The sequence below is a fragment of the Vulpes vulpes genome, chromosome 9 (genome assembly GCF_048418805.1).
Source record: "Vulpes vulpes isolate BD-2025 chromosome 9, VulVul3, whole genome shotgun sequence".
Lineage (NCBI taxonomy): Eukaryota > Metazoa > Chordata > Mammalia > Carnivora > Canidae > Vulpes > Vulpes vulpes.
The window spans coordinates 8,577,688-8,602,415 of record NC_132788.1 but is presented as its reverse complement, the minus strand read 5'-3'; the positions used below and the strand labels follow the sequence as shown (position 1 = coordinate 8,602,415).

Below are 24,728 nucleotides of genomic sequence, written 5' to 3'. Positions count from 1 at the left end.
GGGTGGACGTCTGAGGCCTTCGGGCAGATTCTGGGCGACATCGCTCGTCCTAAAGTAGCTCTGGGTCGCTCCTGTGAAATGAGAATAACAAAAAAATTAAAATAAATAAATAAATCAATCAATCAATCAATCAATCAATCAATCGAGAATAACAACCGCTAGGCGTGTTTCCACGACCACCAGCCTGTACGCTGGTCTTTTGCCGCCCTCGGCTCATCCCCAGAGCCGGGCACGGCGCCAGGCGCGTCGTTCGGGGAATGAACGAGTGGGAAGTCGCGGCGAGGAAGCCAGGGTCGCCTCCCCCGCCCAGGACGCCGCCCGCAGCCGCCACCGAACCGCAAACCGCAGCTTCACTTCCGCGCGCAGGAAGCGCCGCGGCCCCAGCGCCCGGAGCGCCCGCCTTTCCTCCCAGCATGCTCCGCGCCGGCGCGTCCCGCGATTGGCTGCGCCGCCCCCACGTGACGCTGAGCCGGCGGCGGCGGTTGCCGGGGCGACGGCCCGAGAGGTGGCGGCCGAGCGGGTTCGGCGCGGATGCCCGCGGCGGTGCAGCAGGTAAGCGCGGCGGCAGAAGCGGTCGGGTGGCCCCAGAATCCGCAGCTCCGGGCGGGAAGCAGCAGTGTGGGGGGCCCGAGGGCCGCAGGAAAGCCAGCTTGGCAGCCGCCCCCCGACACCCCCGTGTCTGGTCCGCCGCCCTGGGCCCGAGGCCGCCTCCTGGACCGACGGAAGAGCGGCCCGCGGCTTCCCGCAAGCGGACCCTGATCTGTGCCTCAGTGGGCCAACGTGAGGGGCCGCGTCTCCCCGCGGGGTTACCCGCATCAGCGCCGCCTCCCCAGACTTCATCCCACCTGAGCAAAAGTAGGATGCCAGCGTGCATGCTCGTCCTCCAGGCAAATCCCATAGCCTTCCCCTTCCCCGCCAGCTCGTCGGTCCTAGAGCCCCTCATGTAGAAACGAAGCCGCCACACTGCAACCCCCTAAGAGTGGCTGAAGTTTTCTCTAGTTCCTGCATCAAGTAGTAGAGCAGTGCTTCGCAAACTTGAGTGTGCATAGAAATCATCCCCGGGGGGGCACCTGGGTGGCTCAGTGCTTGAGCATCTGCCTTTGGCCCAGGTCGTGACCCCCGGAGTCCTGGGATCGAGTCCCACGTCGGGCTCCCCGCATGGAGCCTGCTTCTCCCTCTACCTGTGTCTCTGCCTCTCTCATGAATAAAGAAGTATTATCTTAAAAAAAAAAAAATCAGCCGAGCAGCTTGTTTAAAACAGTTTCTGGGCATCATGCCACCCTGGCGTTGAGTAAGATCACGGTGGTTCTAGGAATTTCATTTGCACAAGCATCCCGGGTGATTCCGATTGAGGTGGTGCCCGCATTTGGAGTAATGGTGTGTAGTGGTTATAATTTTTTTTAAAATTTTTTAATTATTTATTTATGATAGTCATATATATAGAGAGAGAGGCAGAGACAAGGCAGAGATAAAGGCAGAGGGAGAAGCAGGCTCCATGCACCGGGAGCCCGACATGGGATTCGATCCTCGGTCTCCAGGATCGCGCCCTGGGCCAAAGGCAGGCGCCAAACCGCTGCGCCACCCAGGGATCCCTGGTCTGTAGTGGTTAATAGCGGTCTGGGTTTAAATTCCGGCTTTGCCCCTTACTGGCTGGATTATTGGGAGCACCAAGGTCTTCTTGAGCCTAAGTTACCTCATCTATAAAAGAATATAAATCATATTCACCTCTCAAGTTTATTGTGAAAATTATATGTGAAGCATTTTGCACGTTGCCTGGCATACAATAAATTCTTAATAAACGGGGCAGCCCGAGTGGCTCAGTGGTTTAGCGCCGCCTTCAGCCCAGGGTGTGACCCTGGAGACCCAGGATCGAGTCTCCCGTTGGGCTCCCTGCGTGGAGCCCGCTTCTCCCTCTGCCTGTGTCTCTGCCCCCCCCCCCCCGCCCCCGTCTCTCATGAATAAATAAATAAAATCTTTAAAAAATCTTAATAAATGAACTTTTATGATATAAAGGTTTAGAGAGAATTCTGATTTCTGAGAATGTCAGAGTAATGGAATACCCAACAGTGGCTCACATTCACTGATAAGGGCAGACTCTTATTCAAATGAAGGTCTTGAAGAACTTCTCCGAGGAAGTGATGTTTATTAAGCACCAGGGTTAGCCACGTGAAAAAAAGAGGAGGAAAATGGTGCAAGCAGAGAGAAGAGTATGTGCAAAGGCCCTGAGGTAGGAAGGAGCTTGAGTTCTCAAAAAACAACAAAGTTTTCTTGTTCTAGGGTCTTCAGAAATGCTGTTCTTTCTGCTTGGACTTGATCTATTTGTAAATATCTTGGGTGTCTATCATGCCTTCCAGGTGGTTAGTTAAATAAACTTACTTATTTATTTAATTGTATTTATTTTAGAGAGAGTGCATGAGTAGGGGGGTGCTTGGGGAGGGGAAGAGGGAGAGGGAGAGTCGAATCTTAAGCACATGCCACAACCAGTGTGGAGCCCGAGGAAGGGCTCAGTTTCACAACCCTCATATCATGACCTGAGCCAAAATCACGTCGGCTTAATCAACTGAACCACTCAGGTACCCCTGGAGGGATCAAATTTAAATCTACCTCCCTGCATTTGTAAACAGCGTAATAAGTGTAGCAGTAGAAGTAAATTTAGAGTTCAGAGAAGAGGAGGAGAATTGCCTTGATAGGGAAGGAAGGGAAGGGGTTCGTGGAAGACCTGAAGGAGGTCAGTTCTGGGTTAAGTTAGCACAATGAGTGAAGTTTGTGGTGGGGCGAGTACATCAAACAGAAGTTTTGGGATTTGTGAAAGAGCATGCTGTAGAGAGGAATGCTGGGGGTTTACCACTGGTGGGCCTCATGTGGGGAAGGGGTAAGGGCAGCAGTGAGAGGGGCAGGGGTGGTGTGGATCCAGAGAAGGGCTGCAGAGATGGTGGTCCTTAACAGCAGGCGGCCTTTCTCCTTCTGTATCTGGCAGGTCTGCAGGTGCCAGAAGGGTAGGTGTCCTCCCTGCTACTTGCAGATCACTGCCTTCCTTCTTCAAAACTCCCAGCTCCACTGAAGTGCATACCCCAGTCTTGACCACTTGCTGCCCCACCTTGAGGCCGACACCTCCTGGGAGTGCAGTTGTCACCCCGCGAAGGCTGTAGCGCCTGGCTGCCTGGCTTGCTGTCTACCTCTCCACCTCCTCTACTTCATTTTTAGGGATTTCACCATCCTGGCTGCTCGCTCCAGTTTCTTCATCTATTAGGCATCTTTTTTGTCCCATTCTCTTTACTCACTCCCACGATCATGAATGTTTTATTACTGGATCACCCCCTAAATCAAGCACCCATTCTACTCTGATCATGCTTTTTATCTTTCAAGCGCCCGTGGATGTGCCTCTGAAGCAGATCTTAGGCCCAGTGCCCTCTTAGGCAGGAGTTTGACCCTGTTGCTTTTTCACTGCCCAACAACCCCCCTGTGCTTCCCCTCCTCTCCCTTTGCTGCTCTATAACTGTTGCACTTGTCTTCTCTTTCCCCTGTCTTCTGGAAAAACCTCACCCTGGCTAGCCTAACTCAGACAGCTGAGAGTGGCTGGAGAGAGTCTACAAAATCATGCAGACTGGTTCCGTTTTGGATTTTAGTCCATGAGTCTTAAGCAGACTCTCAATACCAGAAATCCTGCCACGTGTCCGTAGGCACTTTGGTTCCCGCCTTCTCTTCTTTTTCGGCTGTCACATGCTTCTGACTGTCAGCTCATGACATTGTTTCTTGTTTTCCTCATCTCTGAGTTTGTCTGTTTCTTTGGTCAGTACCCATGTCCTCTGCCCTCCCTCTGTATTTGGGGGGTGGACCATCCCTGCCCTATCTAGGGCCCGGCCCTCCAGTGGGACACTGGATGCGGCAAGGACCTAGCTTCCTTACCCATCTCCCCTCTCTGCCACAATTTTTCCTTCTCTAACTGGGTCATTCCCATCACTTTACAAACCTGCTGCTGTAACATCCTCCACCTTAAAAAACCTCCCATCTCTTTCCAGCCACCACTCCCCCTCCTTTCCTCTCCTTTTTGTGACAGATCTCCCTGTCTGTCCTTTGTTACTTCTCTTGCTCTCTTTAGTCCTTTCGAGGCAGGCACCTCTCATCACTGCTCGTACTTCTGTGTTGCCAAATCCGGACTTCAGTCTTCTGCCTTCGTGTTACTTGACCACAAGTAGTCGCAGTTGATGTGGGGACCACCTTCCTTGGCTTCCAGGTGCTACAGTCTCCTAGTTGTGTCCCACCAACAGGTCACTGCTCTTGCTTCGTCTCTTGCTGGCTGCTTCTCTTTGGTCCCTGAATGGTCCAATGCTCAGGCCTAGGCCTTCTCCTTAGGAGTCCTGTTTGGGATCCTTGTCTCCTGAAATGCCATCTTTATGCTGACAGTTCCCAAATGCTTGCCTCCAGCTCCTGCCTTTCCCTTTACTCTGGACTCACATGCCCCGACCTTCTCAGTACCTAGCTCAGATGCCTCATGGGCCTGGGACACTTGTGACTGGCCCAGCACTCTTGCGCTGGCCTCTCAGATGCATCCCCCCCCCCACCACCACATTTTTCCCACTTCAGCAAACGGCACCTGTCTCAGCCCTAGCATCGCCCTTCACTTTTCCCCCTCACATAATCCACCTCTGGTCCATCAGTGGGTCACACCACCTCCCTTTTGCATTTGGAACCCTAACCCTTCACAGAGTTCCTGTTGCTCGTCCGAACTTCCCTCATCACCAGCTTGGGCTTTGCAGTGGCCTCCCTACCACCGTGTCCCCTCAGGCTCCCCCATGAAGCGGACCCTGCTGTTAAGAACTGTAGATCCGATGGTGGCAGGCCCCTCCTAGTCCCCTCTCCAGGCTTCCTGTCACACTGAAGCTGCTAGCTCACAAAAGGCCTGTCTGACCTGCTCTGGGCCCTCATGGCCTCCATGCCTGGCTTCCCTCACCACACCTCTGTCCCTCAGCACTCCACCGCCTGAGTACTTGCAGCTCCCTCTCCCCCAGACCCAGAAGTGCTCAGGTCCTCGTGTCTCTGCCCATGTGGTCTCAAGGAGGCCTTCACCCATGTCATCTAAAGTGGCCCTATGCCATTCTTCTCCAAACTGTCCCCTTCCTTGCTTTATTTTCCCTGTATCTGATGTTACTTCCAACAGTAAGTTTTTTTTTTTTTTTCCAGTAAGTATTTTTGAGCAACTATAGCATGCCAGGCACTGGCCATGCCAGGGAAATGGAGGTTCCTCCTAAATCTACAGGGAGCACTACTTAATGTAGGGATGTTCAGGCAGGTAGTGGTTAGTGCTGTTGAGAAAAATAATGCTGGACAAAAGACTAGGAGGTGATGGGGCTGACCCCTTACAAAGGGTAGTCAGGGCAAGTCTCTCTGAGGAGGTGACATTTAAGTGACCTGAATGAGATGAGGGTGTCAGGAGGGTGTCTGTAGTAAGTGCAAAGTCCTCGAGAGAGAGAGGACAGGCATGTGCTGTGGACATCCAGTGAGTGCAGCCACATGGCAGCCGCTGTGGCTCAAGTTAACAGAGCAGAGGAGAAAGTGTGGAAGGGAAGGATCACTAGGTAATAGGATAGAAATTCAAGTGGAGACAGAAGGGATGGAAGACTGTGTCCCTGTACCTTGGGGGAGATGAAGCCACAAATGATAGTGAGACAAAGAGAATGAAAAGGAGGAAATTACTACGTTTAATCTCCCTGACTTGTGCTCAAATAAGTCAATGGACTCTAATGGGCAGATCAAATGTAATGTTACAGAATCATGTTCCTGTAACTATAAGAGATCTGATAATTCTCCACTTTTTGCATGTGAAGGAGGCCCCAAGTTTTAGTGACTTGCCCCAGACCAGGTGCCAGTGAATGGGACGGTTAGTATTAGTGCCCAGACCTTTTCATTCCTCTGGTGTGATGGGCAGCCAGTGTGGGTGAAGAGCCTGGGAGTGGGGCACCGGGAGTAGCAGCTTTGGGCACACCTGGGGACAGAAAAAGTAAAAAGTGCTTTTTAAAAAGGTTCGCGAGGGATCCCTGGGTGGCTCAGTGGTTTAGCGCCTGCCTTTGGCCCAGGGCACGATCCTGGAGTCCCAGAATCAAGTCCCACGTCGGGCTCCCTGCATGGAGCCTGCTTCTCCCTCCTCCTGTGTCTCTGCCTCTCTCTCTATCATGAATAAATAAAAAAATAATAAAAAAATAAAAAGGTTCGCGACATATTTTTTTAAGATTTTATTTATTTATTCATGAGAGACACAGAGAGAGGGGCAGAGACACAGGCAGAGGGAGAAGCAGGCTCCATGCAGGGAGCCCGACGTGGGACTCCATCCCGGGATCCCAGGACCACACCCTGGGCCGAAGGCAGGTGGTAAACTGCTGAGCCACCCGGGATCTCCGGTTCGTGATATTTTATCTATTTAAATGTTTGGAAATGTATATAGATGTTGTCCATCCATAAATATAACTTTAAAAAACCTGACTGTGGGGCTCCCGGGTGGCTCAGTCGATTAAGCATCCTACTCTAAGTTTTCGGTCAGGTCATGGTCTCAGGGTCATGAGATTGAATGCCCAGTGTGGAGCCTGCTTGAGATTCTCTCTGTCCCCCTGCCCTCCCCCACTGCCCTCTCTCCGCGCCCCGCCCCCGCACAGCTTGTGTGCACGTGCTCTCTCTCTAAACAAAAAACAAAAACTGACATAATGCATTCTGTTGCATGACCGTATGTATGTTAACACTTGTGTAAATGGACACCACTTCCTCCCCCATTATTGTGAGGGTAAATGATTGTGATCTTTGGAAAACATTAAAGATTTCTTGCAAAAAAGTAGTATCTCATCTTTTTGTGAATGGTTATTATTTTTTTACTTGGAGGTTCTGTTCATTTCTATCAGATTAATTTTAATGCATATCCTTCTTTAAGGTAAACGATTGAACCCTATCAAATTCTGTTTTGTTCTAAAATGCACTTTGTGGTCTTGACTGTTTGAATTACGCATAACATGTTATGGCACATTAGAAAACCAAATAAGAAGAATAATCTTTCCCAGTCTCACTACAATCCTCGATTCTCATTGACACCACCTTCTAGCCATGTTCATATTCATTTTTTTTTTCATATTCATTTTAAGTAGTTGTCAAGGAAGAAGGAATTACTTCGGACATTAGCCTCCATCTTTCCTAGTGCTGCTGTGATAAATTACCATCAGATAAGTGACCTAAAACAACACAAATTTTTTTTTTTAAAGATTTTTATCTATTTATTCATGAGAGACACGGAGAGAGGCAGAGACATAGGCAGAGGGAGAAGCAGCTCCCTCTGGGGAGCCTGATGCAGGACTTGAGCCCAGGATCCCGGGATCATGCCCTGAGCCAAAGGCAGAAGCTCAACCACTGAGCCACCCAGGTGCCCCAAAACAACACAGATTTATTATCTTATAGTTCTGGAGGTCAGAAGTCCAAAATGGGTCTCTCTGAGCTAAAAATCAAGGTGTTCACAGGGCTTGTTCATTTGGGAAGGCTCCAGAGGAGAATCTGTTCCTTGTCTTTCTGAGCTTCTAGAGGCTGTCTGCATTCATTTCTTGGCTTGGGACCCTTCCTCTACCTTTAGGGCAAGCAGTGCAGCCACTCAGATAGTGACCCTCTCGCCTCCTTATAAGGATCCCCGTGATTATGCTGGGTCCACCAGATAATCCTAGATACTCACTCTCCCTATTTTAAGGTCAGCTGATTAGCAACCTTAATTCCACGTGCAACATTAATCCCCTCTTGCCATTCAACTTAACATATTCACAGGTTCTGGGGATTAGGATAGCGGCCATTCAGCCCACCACAGCCACCTTTTTATGATTTCACAGATGGTTGAAATGAAAGCTTTTCTCTTATACTTTTGCCTTGTTCAGATTTCTGCTGTGAGAATTAACAGTAACAGTTCAATATGGGGGATATCCTGGCTCATGAATCAGAATTACTTGGACTTGTGAAAGAGGTATGTTCTACAAAACACAGGTTGCAGAAAAAGAGATCTTGAAAACTTGTGTTTTAAAATACAACAAATTTTATAGTGCCTTATAACGTGTTTTCTATCCTTATCATATAGCATGATACTTTTTAAAAAATTTTCTTAACTCAACTGAAATCTTAAAGCCCCTTGTAAAAATTTCTTTAGAGAAAATTGTAATAGTAACATATGCTCATGGTAAAGATTCAAACAGTGTGGAAGTATGAAAAGTTCATTTCCCTGTTCCACTCCTGCAGTGACCACCATTAGTGGGTTAATCTATTTTTCCAGACTTTTTTTTCCCATGAATATTTAAAATATATTTACACATCTATAGTTTGTTTTACAAAATGGAACAATGCTGCACACATTGTTCCAAAACTTGGCTTTTCTCTATCAATAGTATAGTGTGAATATCTTCCTGTGATCTGCCTCATACTCTTCATGCTTTAGAATTTTCATTGAGTGGCCGTATCTACTTAACTTGTTGCCTGGTGGACATTTAGGTTTCCTACGCTGAAAGCTTTTAAAGGACAGGGCCCACACCTTATGCTTGTTTATATTCTCTACGTAGTTTTTAGCACATAGTTGGTGCTAAAGAAACTGCTGCTGCTGTTTTTTTTAGTCTGTGACTAGACCATTCACGAGGCACTGCGAGCCGTGGCAGTGGAGTGAGGCATCTACCCTGGAAACGCAGCTTTGGAGTTCATTGGTGTGATCGTGAATAAATTCTTAAAGCCATCACTGCAAAGGGTTGGGGACAGGGCCTGGGGACATAGGCCACTCAGAGGAGGTGGAAACCAAAAGATGGGCCTACCACAAACAGAAGGAGGGCGGGAGAGCCTAAGTAGAGTGCATGGTAGGGAAAGCCAGGGAGAGGGTCATCCCGGGATAGGTGGTGAGCATGAGTGCTGTGCTTAAGGATCACCAATGATGGTACCTGTCTCTTAATGTGGCGTGGCTTCTGTCCTTAAGGACAGGAATTCTTTCCAGTGCCTGTTTCAGCAGCAAATTCCCAGAGACCTAGCAGACCCAAAGCCGGCCTTCTGAGGATCACTTCTGCCTTTTCCAGACTGCTGAAAACATCAGTTTATTTCCATTGATAATGAGTCATGCAGCTCACATTTTCTTTCTTTTCTTTTTTTTTTTTCACATTTTCTTTCTGAAAACAAATTTATTTTCTGTAAATAAGCATTTTCTGTGATTGCCTTTCTAGGCTTTTGGTATGTGTGTCAATTAAGTAAATTATAAGCTGGATCCTAAGTTCTCCCAAAGATGACAGTTCATTAACCCCATTATAAATCGGTGATAACACTGAGCCTGTACAATTCCATCAAAGACAGTTGCTTTGTTGATGTTAAAATAGAGAAATGTATATACATTTATGTTCTTTTTTTATAGTACTTAGATTTTGCCGAATTTGAAGACACCTTGAAAACATTTTCAAAAGAATGCAAAATGAAAGGAAAGCCATTATCTAAAACAGCAGGTGGCTCTTTAAAGGACTCCAAATCATTGATCATCCAGGTAACATTTTGCTTTTTTTGATCTCTGTCAATAATCGAGATGTTCCCAACTTGTAAGAAATGCTATTACAGAATATTGGAATTGTTTCTGGTAACTTGGTCAGAGTGACTTTTATTTTATTTGTTTTATTTATTTATTTTTAAAGACTTTATTTATTTATTCATGTGCAACACAGAGAGAGAGACAGAGAGAGAGGCAGAGACAGAGGCAGAGGGAGAAGCAGGCTCCATGCAGGGAGCCCGACGTGGGACTCGATCCCGGGTCTCCAGGAGCACGCCCTGGGCTGCAGGTGGCGCTAAACCGCTGAGCCACCGGGGCTGCCCTTATTTGTTTTATTAATTGATTTATTTTTAAAGTAAGCTCTATGCCCAATGTGGGGCTAGAACTCACAACTCTGAGATCAAGAGTCACATGCTCTACCAACTGTGAGCCAGCCAGGCACCCTCCCAGGCACCCCCAGAGTGACTTTTAGATACTCAGGTGTTTTTGTGTGACTTGGTAATGTCATCCTTTTTTTTTTTTTTTTTAAAGATTTATTTATTTACATTAGAGAGAGGGAGAGTGTGCAAGCAGGGGGAGGGGCAGAGGAAGAGGGAGAGGCAGACTCCCTACTGACCAAGGAGTCTGCCCAGGGGCTCTATCTCACGACCCTGAGACCATGGCCTGAGTTGAAATCAAGAGTCAGATTCAGGGCCGCCCCCGTGGTGCAGAGGTTTAGCGCCGCCTGCAGCCCAGGGTATGATCCTGGAGACCCTGGATCGGGTCCCATGTCGGGCTCTCTGTATGATGCCTGCTTCTCCCTCTGCCTGTGTCTCTGCCTCTCTCTCTCTCTCTCTCTCTCTCTCTCTCTGTCTCTATGAATAAATAAATAAAATCTTAAAAAAAAAAAAAAAAGAGTCAGATTCAACCAACTGAACCACCTAGGTGCCCCAGTAATGTCATCTTTAATCTGAGTACCTTCCCTAGGAAATGTGTTGTGACATAGTATCTTTAACATACATGCATTTCTGTTTATTTTACTTATTTTAATTTTTTATTTTATTTATTTTTCAAGATTTTATTTATTTTTTAAAAAAGATTTTACTTATTTATTTATGAGAGACACACAGAGAGAGAGCGAGGCAGAGACACAGGCAGAGGGAGAAGCAGGCTCTATGCAGGGAGCTTGACATGGGACTCGATTCCAGGTCTCTAGGATCAGGCCCTGGATTGAAGGCGGCACTAAACCACTGAGCCACCCGGGCTACCCAAGATTTTATTTATTTATTCATGAGAGACACAGAGAGAGAGAGGCAGAGACATAGGCAGAGGGAGAAGTAGACTCCCTGCAGGGAGCCTGATACAGGACTTGATCCTGGGACTCCAGGATCAGGACCTGAGCCAAAGGCAGATGCTTAACCAATTGAGCCATCCAGGCATCCCTATTTTATTTATTTTTAAAATTTTTTATTTAAATTCAATTTAGTTAGCATACAGTGTATTATTAGTTTCAAATGTATATACTCTGCATATAACACCCAGGGCTCGTTACATCAAGTGCCCTATTTAAGGTCATTTCTTGGAAAGAAGAAAAAGAGGAAATCATGCAATGCTTAGGAACTGAAACAAATGTGATTTCCATCCTGAGGAGTTTTAGGTTATGAATTCTAGGCACTGGGGACACGGTGGTGAACCAAACCAAAGCTCACCCCTCTAGGCACTTGCATTCTAGTTGGGGGAGGCTGGAGGGGACAGGGAGCAAGAATCTTACTGACAAGGCAGTTTCCAGAAGAGAGAGCCTGAGCAGCTCCAGGAATGCCAGGGGCTGCAGAGGACAGGCATTATACAGTCTTCAACTCTCAGGATTAGAAAGGACCTTAAAAGTCCTCGTTCTATCCATTGTTTGATGCCTCCATCTCATTTGTAACATTCCATGTAAATGACTGATTGAGCTCAACTCCTTCAGTGACAAGAGAGCATACTGCTTCCTGATCAGCGTAGTTGATCACATTCAGCTGTGAGGCAGCGTAGTTCAGCTTTGCGTGATTTTGTTATTTTAATAACTTTATTAGTTTCAATATCTCTATTTCCAAGAAAAATTTGACACTTGCTTTGAGAGTCCGATTGATGAGCTGGGGGTCAGGCTGCAGCCACCATCCATTTGTTCCTGGTCCCCAGCTCCCCTGGCACGGGGCACCATTGAGTGGGGCACTGTTAGAGTGGCCCTTGGGGCTGCATCTCTGCTCAGTGTCCCTCCAGGCCTTGGGCACCTGGACACTGAACTGCCACTGTGTCAGACACAGACTCCTCTGTGGATGCAACAGTGGGCAGCCTGACAGAGCACCTCTGACCCCAGAGCAAATTTTTTAGAACATGAAACCAGAATATAGCCATTATTAGACATGGACACAGAGCTGCTCTTAATCAGAGTAATGCTTGTTCTTCAGCATCTCAGCCTTGCTCCTGGGCACTCAGCACCTAGTTTCTCCTTCAAAATGAAGGAGGGCCACCCGCCTTTACCCTGCAAGGTGGAAGAATATGTGAGCATCTCTTAATTAAAGGTAACATTGAGAGGGATCTAGCAAATTCTCAATAGCTAACTAGCAAAATAGAATCTTCCATGAAACTTCCACATAACCAGGATAAGTTCTGTATCCTGAAACTTCTTTGTGTAGCTATCACTTCCAGAAGTGGCTGCTGTATACTTTTTGCATCAGGTTTGACCACATTTTAGCCCCAGCTGAATGTGAGAATACTTAAATGCCTCTTCAGGTACTTTTTTTTTCTTTTTTTAATTATGATTTAGGGGCACCTGGATGGCTCAGTCTGTTAAGTACCAACTCTTTTTTTTTTTTTTTTTAAGTACCAACTCCTGATTTCAGTCCAGGTCATGGTTTTGGGGTCGTGGGATCAAGCCCTGTGATGGGCTATGTGCTCAGCATGGAATTTGCTTGAGATTCTCTCACTCCCTCTCTTTCTATCCCTCCCCCTGCTTGAACACTCTCTTTCTAAATAAATAAATGAAATCTTTTAAAAAATAGTGATTTAAAAAGCACGTAACAGGGATGCTTTGGTGGCCCAGTCGGTTAAACATCTGTCTTCAGCTCAGGTCATGATCTCAGGGTCCTGGGATTGAGTCCTGGAATGGGCTCCCTGCTCAGCAGGGAGCCGGCTTCTCCCTCTCCCTCTGCCACTCCCCCTGCTTGTGTTCTCTCTCTCTCTCTCTCTCTCTCCTTCTCTCTCAAATAAATAAGTAAATAAATAAAATCTTTAAAAAACTAAAAAACACATAACAAATTTACCATCTTAACTCTATTTAAGTGTGCAATTCAGTAGTGCTAAATATATTTATGTTGTTATGAAACAGATCTCCAGAACTTTTTCATCTTGCAAATCTGAAACTATACCCATTCAACAATACTACCCCTGTATCCCCTCAATCCTAGCTCTTTTTTTTTTTTTAATTTATTTATTCATGAGAGACACAGAGAGAGAGGCAGAGACACAGGGAGAGGGAGAAGCAGGCTCCATGCAGGAAGCCTGATACAGGACTTGATCCTGGGACTCCGGGATCACGCCCTGAGCCAAAGGTGGCACTAAACCGCTAAGCCACCCGGGCTGCCCTCAACCCTAACTCTTAATGATCATCATTCTACCTCTGTTTCTGTGAATTTGACTACTTAAGATACTTCATATTAAGTGGGATCATACAGTATTTTTCTTTTTGTGACTGGCTTATTTTATTTAACATAATGTCCTCAAGGTTTATCCATGTTGTTGCATGTGACAGTGTTTCTTTTTAAAGCTGAAGGATATTTCATTATCTGTCTATACCACATTATGTTTATCCATTCCTCCACCAATGGACATTTGAGTTGCTTCCACCTCTGGCTATTATGAATAGTGCTGCTGTGAATGTAGGTGTACAAATGCCTCTTTGAGATTCTGCTTTCAGTTATTTTGGATATATATTCAGAAGTGCATTACTGGATCATATGGTACTTCTATTTTTAATTTTCTGAGGAAACTTCATACTATTTTCCACAGTGATTGCATTTTACATTTCCTTCAACAATGCACAGGGATTATAAGTTCTCCACATCCTTACCAATACTTGTTGTTTTCTGTTTTGTTTTGTTTTGATAGTAGTCATCCTAATGGATGTGAAGTGATATCTTGTGGCTTGGGTTTGCATTTCTCAGATGTATTCAGGTCTGTTTTTCTATAACTTGAAAGACCTCGAAACTTTCTGATTGCCACAAGCATATGTTTTCTGCTCATTCAATAAGTAGCTGTGCCTACTATGATAGCTCTTCTGAACAAAATACCTGAAACAGCAGCTTAGCAAAATATCGTGTCAGTGGCACTCAACAAATGGAGAATTTCCCTAAGCACAGTTCTGTAAGATGTGTGTGTGTGTGTGTGTGTGTGTTTATAAGTTATTTTTGATAGTGTGTAAATATTCTAATCTTGGTGACTCTGGCTGGGATCATGGTTTATATTAGAGATCACTAATATTTCTGACTATATGAGTTATAACACTGGATTGCTTTGTATGTCGATATTATTTTAAATGCAGTGACTGTTTTCAGGTACAGAATATGAATCATAAGTTAAGATGATTTTTAATTTTTTAATTTTTAATTTTTAAAAAAGATTTTATTTATTCACGAGAGACACACACAGAGAGAGAGAGAGAGAGGCAGAGACACAGGCAGAGGGAGAAGCAGGCTCCATGCAGGGAGCCTGACGTGGGACTCGATCCTGGGTCTCCAGGATCATGCCCTGGGCTGCAGGCGGCACTAAAACGCTGAGCCACCCGGGCTGCCCGTAGGATGGCTTTTAGATGTGATTATAATGATACAGGGAAGGTTTGTGGTCCCAGGTCTACAAATGAAGAATTCAGAACAAACTCTACATGGTCCATTTGAACATGTGGACCCTGCCAAGCCACATAAGAAAATACCTTGACTCGAAGCCTTAAAATACTTAAGACTCTGCACTCAACTCATTCACACAAAGAGCTCTTGGTCACTAGCTTTCTCTGGGGAGAGTGGCTTGCAGGGATGGCAGGGTTTGCTTAGAGTTCAGCAGAGGTGAGCCTGGAGTGGGGTCAGGCCCCAGCAGCACTGCCACTTGGGAAGATCCCCTTCACCTTTGTATCAGTCGGTAATGGGGTTTCTCCTAGTTCTTCCAGAAGTGGCAGTGCTTGACTGTTTGTACTTTATTTGGGCACCTCCCTTCCCATGGTTGTTGACAGGCTGTCCTTTACTTCTTCCAAGGCTGAGGAGCGAAGACCTTCCAGAGTAGGGTAATATTTAGTTGTTCTTGATCACATGGTAGAAAAAATTTCTGTAATAATCACAGTTAAAGATTCTTGACTCCGAGATCATGACCCAAGCCAAAACCAAGAGTTGGTTGACAACTGACTGTGCCACCCAGGCACCTTGAAGATTTTTTTTTTAAGATTTTATGTATTTATTCATGAGAGACACAGAGAGAGAGAGAGAGAGAGGCAGAGACAGAGGCAGAGGGAGAAGCAGGCTCCATGCAGGAAGCCTGATGTGGGACTTGATTCTGGCACCCTGGATCACGACCTGAGTTGAAGGCAGACACTCAACTGCTGAACCACCCAGGCGTTCCCCTGAAGATTCTTTATTAATGAATGTCTTTAAGCATAACCAGACACTACAACTTTGTGCAGTACGTTCCCATTTTATAATATTAACAAGCTTATTTCTAAATAACCTAAAAAAAAGGAGGAAAACTATAAAGACATCTAAAAAAAGTATAAAAGAACAATGACCAATTAGTGGTGATGCATAATGGCGTTGTGTGTGTGTGGGGGGGGGTGTGGATTGGAGGTTCTACAGAAAATCCAGTCCAAGAAAAACTTTTGCAAATGAGCACAAAATATAAGTCTTAGAATCTTGAGCATATGATACAGTAAGGAAAATAATATGGATCACATGGTTTGGGATTGTTAGGATGTTCTGTCCATTTTGCCTTAACACCTAAATCTGCAAAATTTTGCAGCAGGTATTTTCAGTGGGTCACTTATCATTCTTGTTGTGAGGCTGGTGGCATGACAGTTGCCCCCTCCTTTCCCAAGAATTCTCTATTTCAGCGTTTGCATAGTAGGTTTGGAAACTGCCCTGCATAGTCAGGCTCACAGAGCCCTGAGGTTGGAAGAGTACCAGGCCTTTTTGCTCCTTCCTCCATCTCCAGCCTATGTGTCCCTGTTTCTGTAATTGGTGGACATAGACAGTCCTGTATGGGTGTGTTGGGATCTGTAGTCATTTCCCAAGTGCCATCTTGATGGGACATGCTTTAACGACAGGGAGCAAATGGCAGCACCCAACACCCAGGCCTGGGATTGACTGGAGCTGTCACTCCAGGACTCAGCTGGGCGTCAGCAAGCTTCTGTATGTGAGGTAAGTTCTGCTGAGGCCTGGCTGTGCTTTGGGTCTGGCCTGGTTTTTATCGATCACAGGCTGTGGATCAGCAAGTCTACAGGGGGACTTCAGTGTGTTTATGTGCCTTTGAGTTTTCTGGCCTCAAGTCCTTGGCCTATGCTTGGCGCCTTCCACTTCAGAGACTTAAATGTTTTATCTCTTCCTTGTAAAGTCGAGACTTGTTTTTGCCACCAGGGTTGGTTTGCGGGAATCTCAGCCTAAGATACTTGAAGCCATTGAGCTCTATGTTTTTCTGTCTCTTGTCTTGAGAAGGAGACTGAGTTTTCATCACACTGGAACCATGCATGGAGTGTGTGGGGTATGCAGGGTATTGGGTAGACTGTGAGAATTTGGGGTGTTGGGAGAACGGGCATTTATTATGACTGGGGCTCAGGCTGATATCTTCTCCACAGAAGAACCTCATTACTGCATTTGACAATGGAGACCAGAAGGTGTTCTTCAGTTTGTGGGAGGAGCACGTTCCCAGTTCCATCCGAGATCATGACTCCCTTGCCCAGAAGTTGGAATTCTATCTTCATATCCATTTTGCCATCTATCTTCTGAAACACTCCATAGGGAGACCTGTAGGTTCCCTTTGTGATTTGGGTGGGTCTGAATGGTGTGTTCAAGGGGAATGTTAGCTTTGTTTTGTAAATGAGCATTAATTTAGTTTTGTGGCCATTTTATCATATTGTATCCAAGGAGTCTTGTGTTCTGTGCATGATTTTCTGTCTCATTCCCAGAAGTTTATTTTCTCATTTATATGGAAAGTTAATAATTTCTGTACTGAAAGCTATATGGTTTTCCTCAATGCCTCAAATTTTTGAAAACCCAGCAAAATAGTTTCCTTATTTGGCAACTTAACATAAATATATGTACATGTATTAACATAAATACATGTCTAAGAGAACACCCACTGAGACCACATATTAGTCTGTTAGAAGAGAAGTGTAGGCTTAAGCTGTGGAGATGTGCCTGTTTGTGAAGGTCTGTCTGACGGTGGGCTGAACGTAGCCTCTGCAGTCCTTCCACAGAGGTGCAGCAGGCACAGCTGAGAGCACCTGCCGCTGTGGCCGCTGAGCCTCCAGGTGCAGAGCAAATGAGAGAAGGGAACAGGGCCATGTTGACATTTGACCACGTACGTTTCTTTAGTGGCTTCTACTGGCATTAGCTACTGCCCCCAAGCACCGGTTTTCACTTAGTAAGATGTTGGGAGGTGGTGCCTCAGAATAGGTCAGTGGTGGACAGAGCAGCTTCACAGTATGTCATGGTAGCCATTCCTGTTCTTCAAGACAGTGGTCATGAGGAGTGAGATCATGGGGGATTTTCACTTTCTTTTTATTTATTTCTGTTTTCTAATTATTTTATTTTGATGTAAGATTAAAAAAAGTCAATGAACATCATGTATTTTTTAAGCCTGGTGTCCAGAAGAGGGCTTCACATTGTAGATGGGGTGAGATGTGTTGATTAGAAGAGCATACATACACAGGGTGCCCATATCTGGTGCGGCCAGGTAGGGAGGGAGAGTGCCTGATTCCAGGCTGAGCAGCTCAAGTCCTCCGACCTCACTGAGGCACAAGAGGCAATCAAAACCTGAGAGGGGTTGAGTGGCCTCAGATCACACGTGGAACCAGTGAAGCCTGCAAGATCAGTCCTTAGTTAGCTTTGCAAAGAAAGGAGGAATGCTATGGAAGCTTCTGTTTCAAAAAACTGTAAAGGTCCACCTGTTCACCTGTAGACGCTTCTCCTGAGGGAGTCCTGGGAATGCAGGCTCATGTTCATGATCTGTGCCAAGTGGAAACAATGTACATGTCTAGTACTGGGGGAGTTGGTTAAGTGAATTGTGATAGACCCACAGGTGAGATTTTGTCCTGCCAGTAGAAATGATGTTTATGAAGAACTTTAAGGACATGAGGCCATGCCAATTATAAAGTAAAAGGACACAGATCAAACAATTTATCTAGTTCTCTGAAATTCCTGACAAAATTTGGGGTGAAATCAGGGGCGGTGTTAGAATGACTGGAGATAGCGTGCTTGCTCAGCCAGGTGGGGAGGATACCAGGCACGTGGTTGAACTGAAGGAGCCTCGGAGAGAGGGTGGATAGACGGGGGACTGGGCATCCAGCAGGAGACCCCAAGTGAGCATCTTTCCTTCTTTGCAGGACAAAGAGGACCTGGATGAGAGGATTTCTTATTTCAGAACCTACCTGGAGACCAAAGGGGCAGCGTTGAGCCAGACCACAGAGTTTCTCCCTTTCTATGCTCTGCCTTTTGTTCCCAATCCCATGGTACACCCCTCATTTAAAGAGCTCTTCCAGGTGAGTGATGGCCTCTGAATCTTGGATCGGACCCTGGGCGGCATTGCGGTTTCACCTTGTCAATGCTAGTCGTTTCTGAATGATGCTGTGAAAAAAAATGAAAAATTGCTTCTGTTTTCAGATAATTTTCTTTGACTAACTTTGCTTGTGCCATAAAATGTGATTTTTTTGGGTTGTATTAAGACTTGTTAATCCAGGGGCACCTGGGTGGCTCAGTGGTTGAGCATCTACCTTTGGCTCAGGTCATGATCCTGGGGTCCCGGGATCAAATCCTGCATCAGGCTTCCCGCATGGAGCCTGCTTCTCCCTCTGCCTGTGCCTCTGCCTCTCTCTCTCTCTGTCTCTCATGAATAAATAAATAAAGTCTTTTTTTAAAAAAAAAAGACTTGTTAATCCAGACTAATGTAACTATTTTTAAATGTCCTTACTTCTTAAAACCATTCCATGCATACTTTTTCATTATCGAAAGGATAATTTTTATTCAGTTTCATTGAAAATTGGTAGCCTGGGGGCACCTGGGTGGCTCAGTTGGTTATAGGCATCTACCTTTGGCTCAGGTCATGATCTTGGGGTCCTAGGATCAAGCCTGCGTTGGGTTCCCTGATCAGCAGGAAGCCTTGCTTCTCCCTCTGCCTCCCACTCATGTGCGCTTTCTCTCTCTCTCTCTCAAATAAATAAATAAATAAATAAATAAATAAATAAAATCTTATAAACAAAAAAATGGAAGAAAATTGGTAGCCTGAAAAAAAGAAACTAGATTATTTTACAGACTTGCTGGCCATGCACATTTTAATTTGTATTCAGAATCTCACTTGGCATATGTCTGATGATCTGGTTGTGTACTATTATTACTTCTTTCAGACTGCTTGCCTGGAGCTCCTTTAATTGTTACATTTCACCATCATTGACATTTCAGCATACTATTTGTTATCAGTGTTTATCCATTCTGGTAATTTTTGTGGACTTAATAAAATTAAGATGTCCCCTGAGAAGTTTATGAAAATGTGTTTAAAAGACTTAAATAATTGTGATGCAGTGGCTTTTTCTAAAGAAAGATCTCACACTGTTTCCGAGCATGTTTGGAGAGTACTCCTGTGCCACTGAACAACAGATGCACTTCTCTTTCCAGACCCGGTATATCTCTGTCCCCTATTCTGTTATAATTTAGTCAAACACCTGTCAGCACTCCCGAATAGTAGCCACTAAATTGAAGTCTAGGGAGTTGGCTGATTTCATCACAGCAGGTTTGTTGTAGATTAGCCTAAGTTGAATTCTTTTTTTTTTTTTTTTTTTGAAGATTTTATTTATTTATTCATGAGAGACACAGAGAGAGAGAGGCAGAGACACAGGCAGAGGGAGAAGCAGGCTCCATGCAGGGAGCCCGACATGAGACTCGATCCTGGGTCTCCAGGATCATGCCCTGGGCCAAAGGCAGACACTCAGCCGCTGAGCCACCTAGGCATCCCGCCTAAGTTGAATTCTAGGCTTGATTTTTTTTTGTCCATCCAAATTTAGTTTTGCTCCCTTCCTCTCTGAGAAGGTTGAAAATACATCATGGTTAAGGAAGGCGGTGAAACTTGAAAAGAAATGTTGGATTTTCTCATCGTGATGGCTTCTGTTTATGAAGATGATGGCACAGCAGTGTGGCTGCAGCTGAAGTCAGGTGGGGTGCAGATGCCAGGGATGGTCCGACCCAGGTTGCAGCAGGTGACTCACCTGCTCTGGCTTGGCATTCCAAGTCTGCAGAGCTCAGTATTCATGGGGAGTCCTTTTATTCCATTTTTCCCCCTTTTTGCTACTCTACATTATGTCCTTTCAGTGGACATGATAGATACTTGAGTATGTGTGCAAAATAAGATCTAAAGTTCGTGTCTTCCTCCTCTTCCTGACCGTCACAAGGACCATAGAATGCATTCACCTCCTTCATCCCCTTCCCAGCTCACCTGCTGTTCTTGTCAAGTATTCAGTGATATACTGTAATCCCACATGTTATAGATTCTTACTATTTTATGCAATCTGTGTATGTATGGATTTACTCTTCTATGTACCCATAACTGTGCTTGCTGTTCTATCTTGCATTAAGGACCTTCCATCTGTAATCATTTTCTCTTCTGCTTCACATACATCCTTTAGAGCCTCCTGTAGCTGAAGATCTCTTCTTTCTGTCCTCACCCGTCTGAAATGTGTCTGTTGCTTTCTCAGACGGGTCCAAAGTGATAGATTTATACCCATTTTCTTTTCTTTTCTTTTTTTTCTTTTCTTTTCTTTTCTTTTCTTTTCTTTTCTTTTCTTCTTTTCTTTCTTTCTTTCTTTCTTTCTTTCTTTCTTTTTCTTTCTTTCTGTTTCTTTCTCTTTCCTTCTTTCTTTTTAAAGATTTATTTATTTATTTTGAGAGAGCGATCGAGCATACATGCGTGTGTGGGGAGGGGCAGAGGACAGGGAGAGAGAGAGCATCTCAAGGAGACTCCATGCTGAGCTCGGACCCCACAATATGGGCTGGATCTCACAACCCTGAGATCCTGACCTGAGCTGAAACCAAGTTTTGGACGCTCAACCGACTGAGCTGTCCAGGCGTCCCAGACAGCTATTTTGTTTTATGACATTGAAGGTGATGTTATCACCTTACTCCCATTGTTGTTGTTGGAGGTCAGCCATGCGTCTAACCACCGTTCCCATGTAGGTGATCTGTCTTGTTTCTCTGACCTTTGAGGTTGTGTCATTTCACTCTGGTGTGTCTAGGGATAGATTTCTTTTCCTTCCTTTTCTTTTTAAAAAATATTTGATTTATTTATTCATGAGCGACACAGAGAGGCAGAGACATAGACAGAGGGAGAAGCAGCTCCCTGCAGGGAGCCTGATAAGGACTCCATCCAGGACCCAGGGATCACAACCTGAGTCAAAGGCAGACGTTCAACCACTGAGCCACCCAGGTGCCCCTAGATTTCTGTTTATACTAGAGATTTGTTGGGCTTCTGACTGTGACTTCTTGTGTCTTTCAACAACTCTGGAAGATTCTGTTTTCTCTTCATATATTGCCTCTCCCCCATCCTCTTTATTATCTTTTTCTAAATGTCTGATTAAATCTACATTTAATCTACATATCTGATTAAATCTACTTTAGATTTGTTTCTTCTATCTTGTCCATTTTTTTTTAATTTAAAAAATTTGTGATAAAATAAAATTTACCATCTTAACCATCATGAACTATACAGTTAGGTAGAGTCAGGAATGTTCAGTGTTGTGCCCTCCATGTCTCTTGCCATCCTGTATTTTCCATCTTGTGATCTCTGCCTCAGCTGTATTCTGAGTGATTTATTCATACTTATTTTCTAGTTCTCAAGTTCACCTGTCAAACTATGTCTAATCTGTTTTTTAATCTCCTCATTGAATTTATAATTTCATTTATTAGCTTTTGTTAAGGGAAGTTCTTTTTGTTTTTTCATTCAAATTTACTGGGTCAGGGGGATCCCTAGGTGGCTCAGTGGTTTAGCGCTGCCTTCGGCCCAGGGCATGATCCTGGAGACCCGGGATCGAGTCCCATGTTGGGCTCCCTGCATGGAGCCTGCTTTTCCCTCTGCCTGTGTCTCTGCCTCTCTCTCTCTCTCTCTCTCTCTCTCTCTGTGTCCCTCATGAATAAAGAAATAAAATCTTTAAAAAAAAACAAAAACAAATTTACTGGGTCATTTTTATAGTTTCTTATTCTTTGCTCATATTTTCAAGCCTCTTTTAAAATTTCTTTACCATACATTTGTGTTATATTCTTTATCTATTAATTTTAATATCAGGGCCTTTGTAGATTTGATCCTGCTGTGTTTTACTTCTGCTGGTTCTCATTCACGGTGCCTTATACCTTTATTTTTAATTTGTTACTTTGAGTTTTGACAATGAGTTTATTTTTCTTGGGACTTGTGAGAGTTTTTTGAGGCCTGAGTGGAGTTTAGTTCTTTCAGAGAAGATCTGCATTTGCATCTCTCTAGGGCATTACCAGCCCACGATAATTTTAAATTAAATATCTTTGCTCAAGGCTTTGGGAAGCACACAGATAGTGTCAGTTTCAGCTACAGTCTTTAATGGGACTAGTTTGGGTTATGAAGTTTTTATTTTTTAAGATTTTATTTATTTATTCATGAGACAGAGAGAGAGAGAGGCAGAGACACAGGCAGAGGGAGAAGCAGGCTCCATGCAGGGAGCCCGATGTGGGACTCGATCTCAGGACTCCAGTATCACGCCCTGGACTGAAGGCAGGTGCTAAATACGCTAAGCCAGCCTGGGATCCCCGGGTTATGAAGTTTTAAATGAGGTTTTTCCTCTCCTCTACCTAATGTTAAGGTCAAGACAGGTCAGTTTCCTTGCTGTCACCTTCTAGGCAGTGAATTGGTTTGTCTTTGACTTTTCCTGATAGTATAGCCCTTAGGGCTCCCAGTTCTGTGCTAAGGTCTCCTATTAGACTGTTCACTGTGATTAGATCCTGTTGCCTTCTGTCGTCTGCACCACAACAACTCTTAGAGCTTAGGAGGTGTGAGGTCTTCTAGTCTCCAACTTGTCCTTAGAGGAAAAACTGTCATTTTTAGTCTCTGCTTTTCCTTTCTTGGGGATGTGTTTTAAAAGATGGTTAACTTATCCAGCTTTTTTAGTTGTTTTCATTGCTCTTTCAGGTTATCTTTTCTGCTGAGGTGTCAGAAAAGGAAATTTCTTTGTAGAGATAGTAATGAGCTCTTTTCAGCAAAGTGTTTGTCAGTGAATATCTTCTTGCAGAAATGTTTAGATACTTCTCTAGTTGATTACTTCCAGAAAAACTTTTGGGTTCTTAGGTGCCAAGGACCAAGCCAAGCTTAATTAGTGAAAATTGAAAGAAGGAATTCTCGTGGGCTCTGCAAGAGAGAGAGAGGAGGCAGGGGAGTCAAGCATGGAGCTCTCCCCTTCCTCCACAAGAATACCCTGCTTTTTTTTTTCATTTTTAAAAGATTTTATTTATTCATGAGAAACACAGAGAGAGAGGCAGAGACATAGGCAGAGGGAGAAGCAGGCTAATACAGGACTCAATCCCAGGACCCTGGGACTTGACCTGAGCCAAAGACAGATGCCTAACCACTACATTTTTAATGATTATAAACTTAACAAAAGTTTCCAGATAATACCAACTCAATACACAAAAATGATTATATTCTGTATGGCAGCACCATTTACTAAATGTTATCGCTGTGTATACATACATATATACCACATAACAAGAATACCCTGCTTTTATTCATTTCATGTATTAGGGTTCTGGGCAAGGTTTTGCTGTTGGAAAAAAAAGTCAGACAATCACTCATGGAAAGTCCATGTTCCACAAGTGGAGAGACTGTGAGATAAAGAGGGTGAGTGACTTCATGCAGGCAGTACAGCAGGACCAGCCCAGTGCTTCCCCTATCCCATGGGATCTGGGCAGTCATGTGTCTTTCAGACTTGGGAAATGTTCTTGTTCTAAAGCTGAAAGCACAGAAAAATAAGAGCAGTCAAGAAAAATATAAGGGATTCATTGCCCAGAGAGGTTTTATCCCAGTCTTATTCTTGTTATTAGCAGAACATCATAAGGTAAACAGTTAAATTGAAAAATAAATACTTGCTGGTTATACAAAATAGTAATCAGCAACAGCAATTTAACTGGAAGTCTACATGTCCCAAATATTTTGGTTTGTTTTTTAAGATGTCTTCCTTTATATTGGCCAACATAGTAGTCCTTCCCTGCAATTTTTTTTTTTAATATGGCTGAGCGTAGAATCCTTGAGCTGTAGTGTCTCCCAGGGCTGCTGCTAACAAAGGGCCACAGACCAGGTGGCTTAAATAAGAGGAACTTACTGTCTCGTTTAGCTCATGAGCCCAGAGGTCTGAAATCAAGGTGTTGGCAGGGCCATGCTTCCTGCCAAGCCTCTAGGGGAGGATCCTTCCTTGCCTCTTCTGGCTTCTGGTAGCCTCAGGTGTACCTTGGCTTGTGGCAGCATCACTCTAATTCCCCGTCTTTACAGGCCCACCTTCTCTCTGTGTCTGTGTCTAAATTTTGTTTCTTGTAAGGACACCAGTCATGTTGGTTAAGGATCCGCCTTTCTCCAGTATGACCTCATCTTAACTAATTACATCTATAGCAACCCTGTTCCGATGACCTCACATTTCAAGGAGGCTAGGACTTAAGCATATCTTTTTAGGGGACACAATTCAACCCATAACACACACATTATAACTAAAGCTGTCATGCCATGTCAGGGAATTACACATTTATATATTTATATTTATATTTATATTTATATTTTAAAAATATAAGACAGTATTTTTTCCAAAAGCCAGATGATGCACTGAATAGAATGGGTGGAGTGGGAGGTGTGGATAAGGACACAGAACTGGGGAGGGGAATCAGGGAAGAACAGGGGAAGGATGGGGGCCTGTTGGGGTGGGGCAGGACCTAAGAGGTAAGTAGGC

The 24,728-nt window shown here is 44.7% G+C and overlaps 1 protein-coding gene across 7 annotated transcripts in view; it reads left to right on the top strand.

The window, feature by feature from the left end:
* The first annotated feature begins 437 nt into the window (after nucleotides 1-437).
* The window catches only part of ARMC9 (armadillo repeat containing 9), a 150,329-nt gene continuing 126,038 nt past the window's right edge, over nucleotides 438-24,728 (top strand). For 3 of the 7 annotated variants that reach the window (XM_026006266.2, XM_026006269.2, XM_026006271.2), the window contains exons 1-5: nucleotides 438-552; nucleotides 7,896-7,981; nucleotides 9,395-9,520; nucleotides 16,368-16,538; nucleotides 18,117-18,272. In XM_026006266.2, coding sequence (XP_025862051.2) covers nucleotides 7,931-7,981; nucleotides 9,395-9,520; nucleotides 16,368-16,538; nucleotides 18,117-18,272 — 504 coding nt within the window. In that variant the 5' untranslated portion in view covers nucleotides 438-552; nucleotides 7,896-7,930. Of the gene's footprint in view, nucleotides 553-7,895; nucleotides 7,982-9,394; nucleotides 9,521-15,839; nucleotides 15,934-16,367; nucleotides 16,539-18,116; nucleotides 18,273-24,728 lie in introns of all 7 variants that reach the window. The other 4 variants (XM_072719182.1, XM_072719183.1, XM_072719180.1 and 1 more) reach the window with 2 other exon arrangements.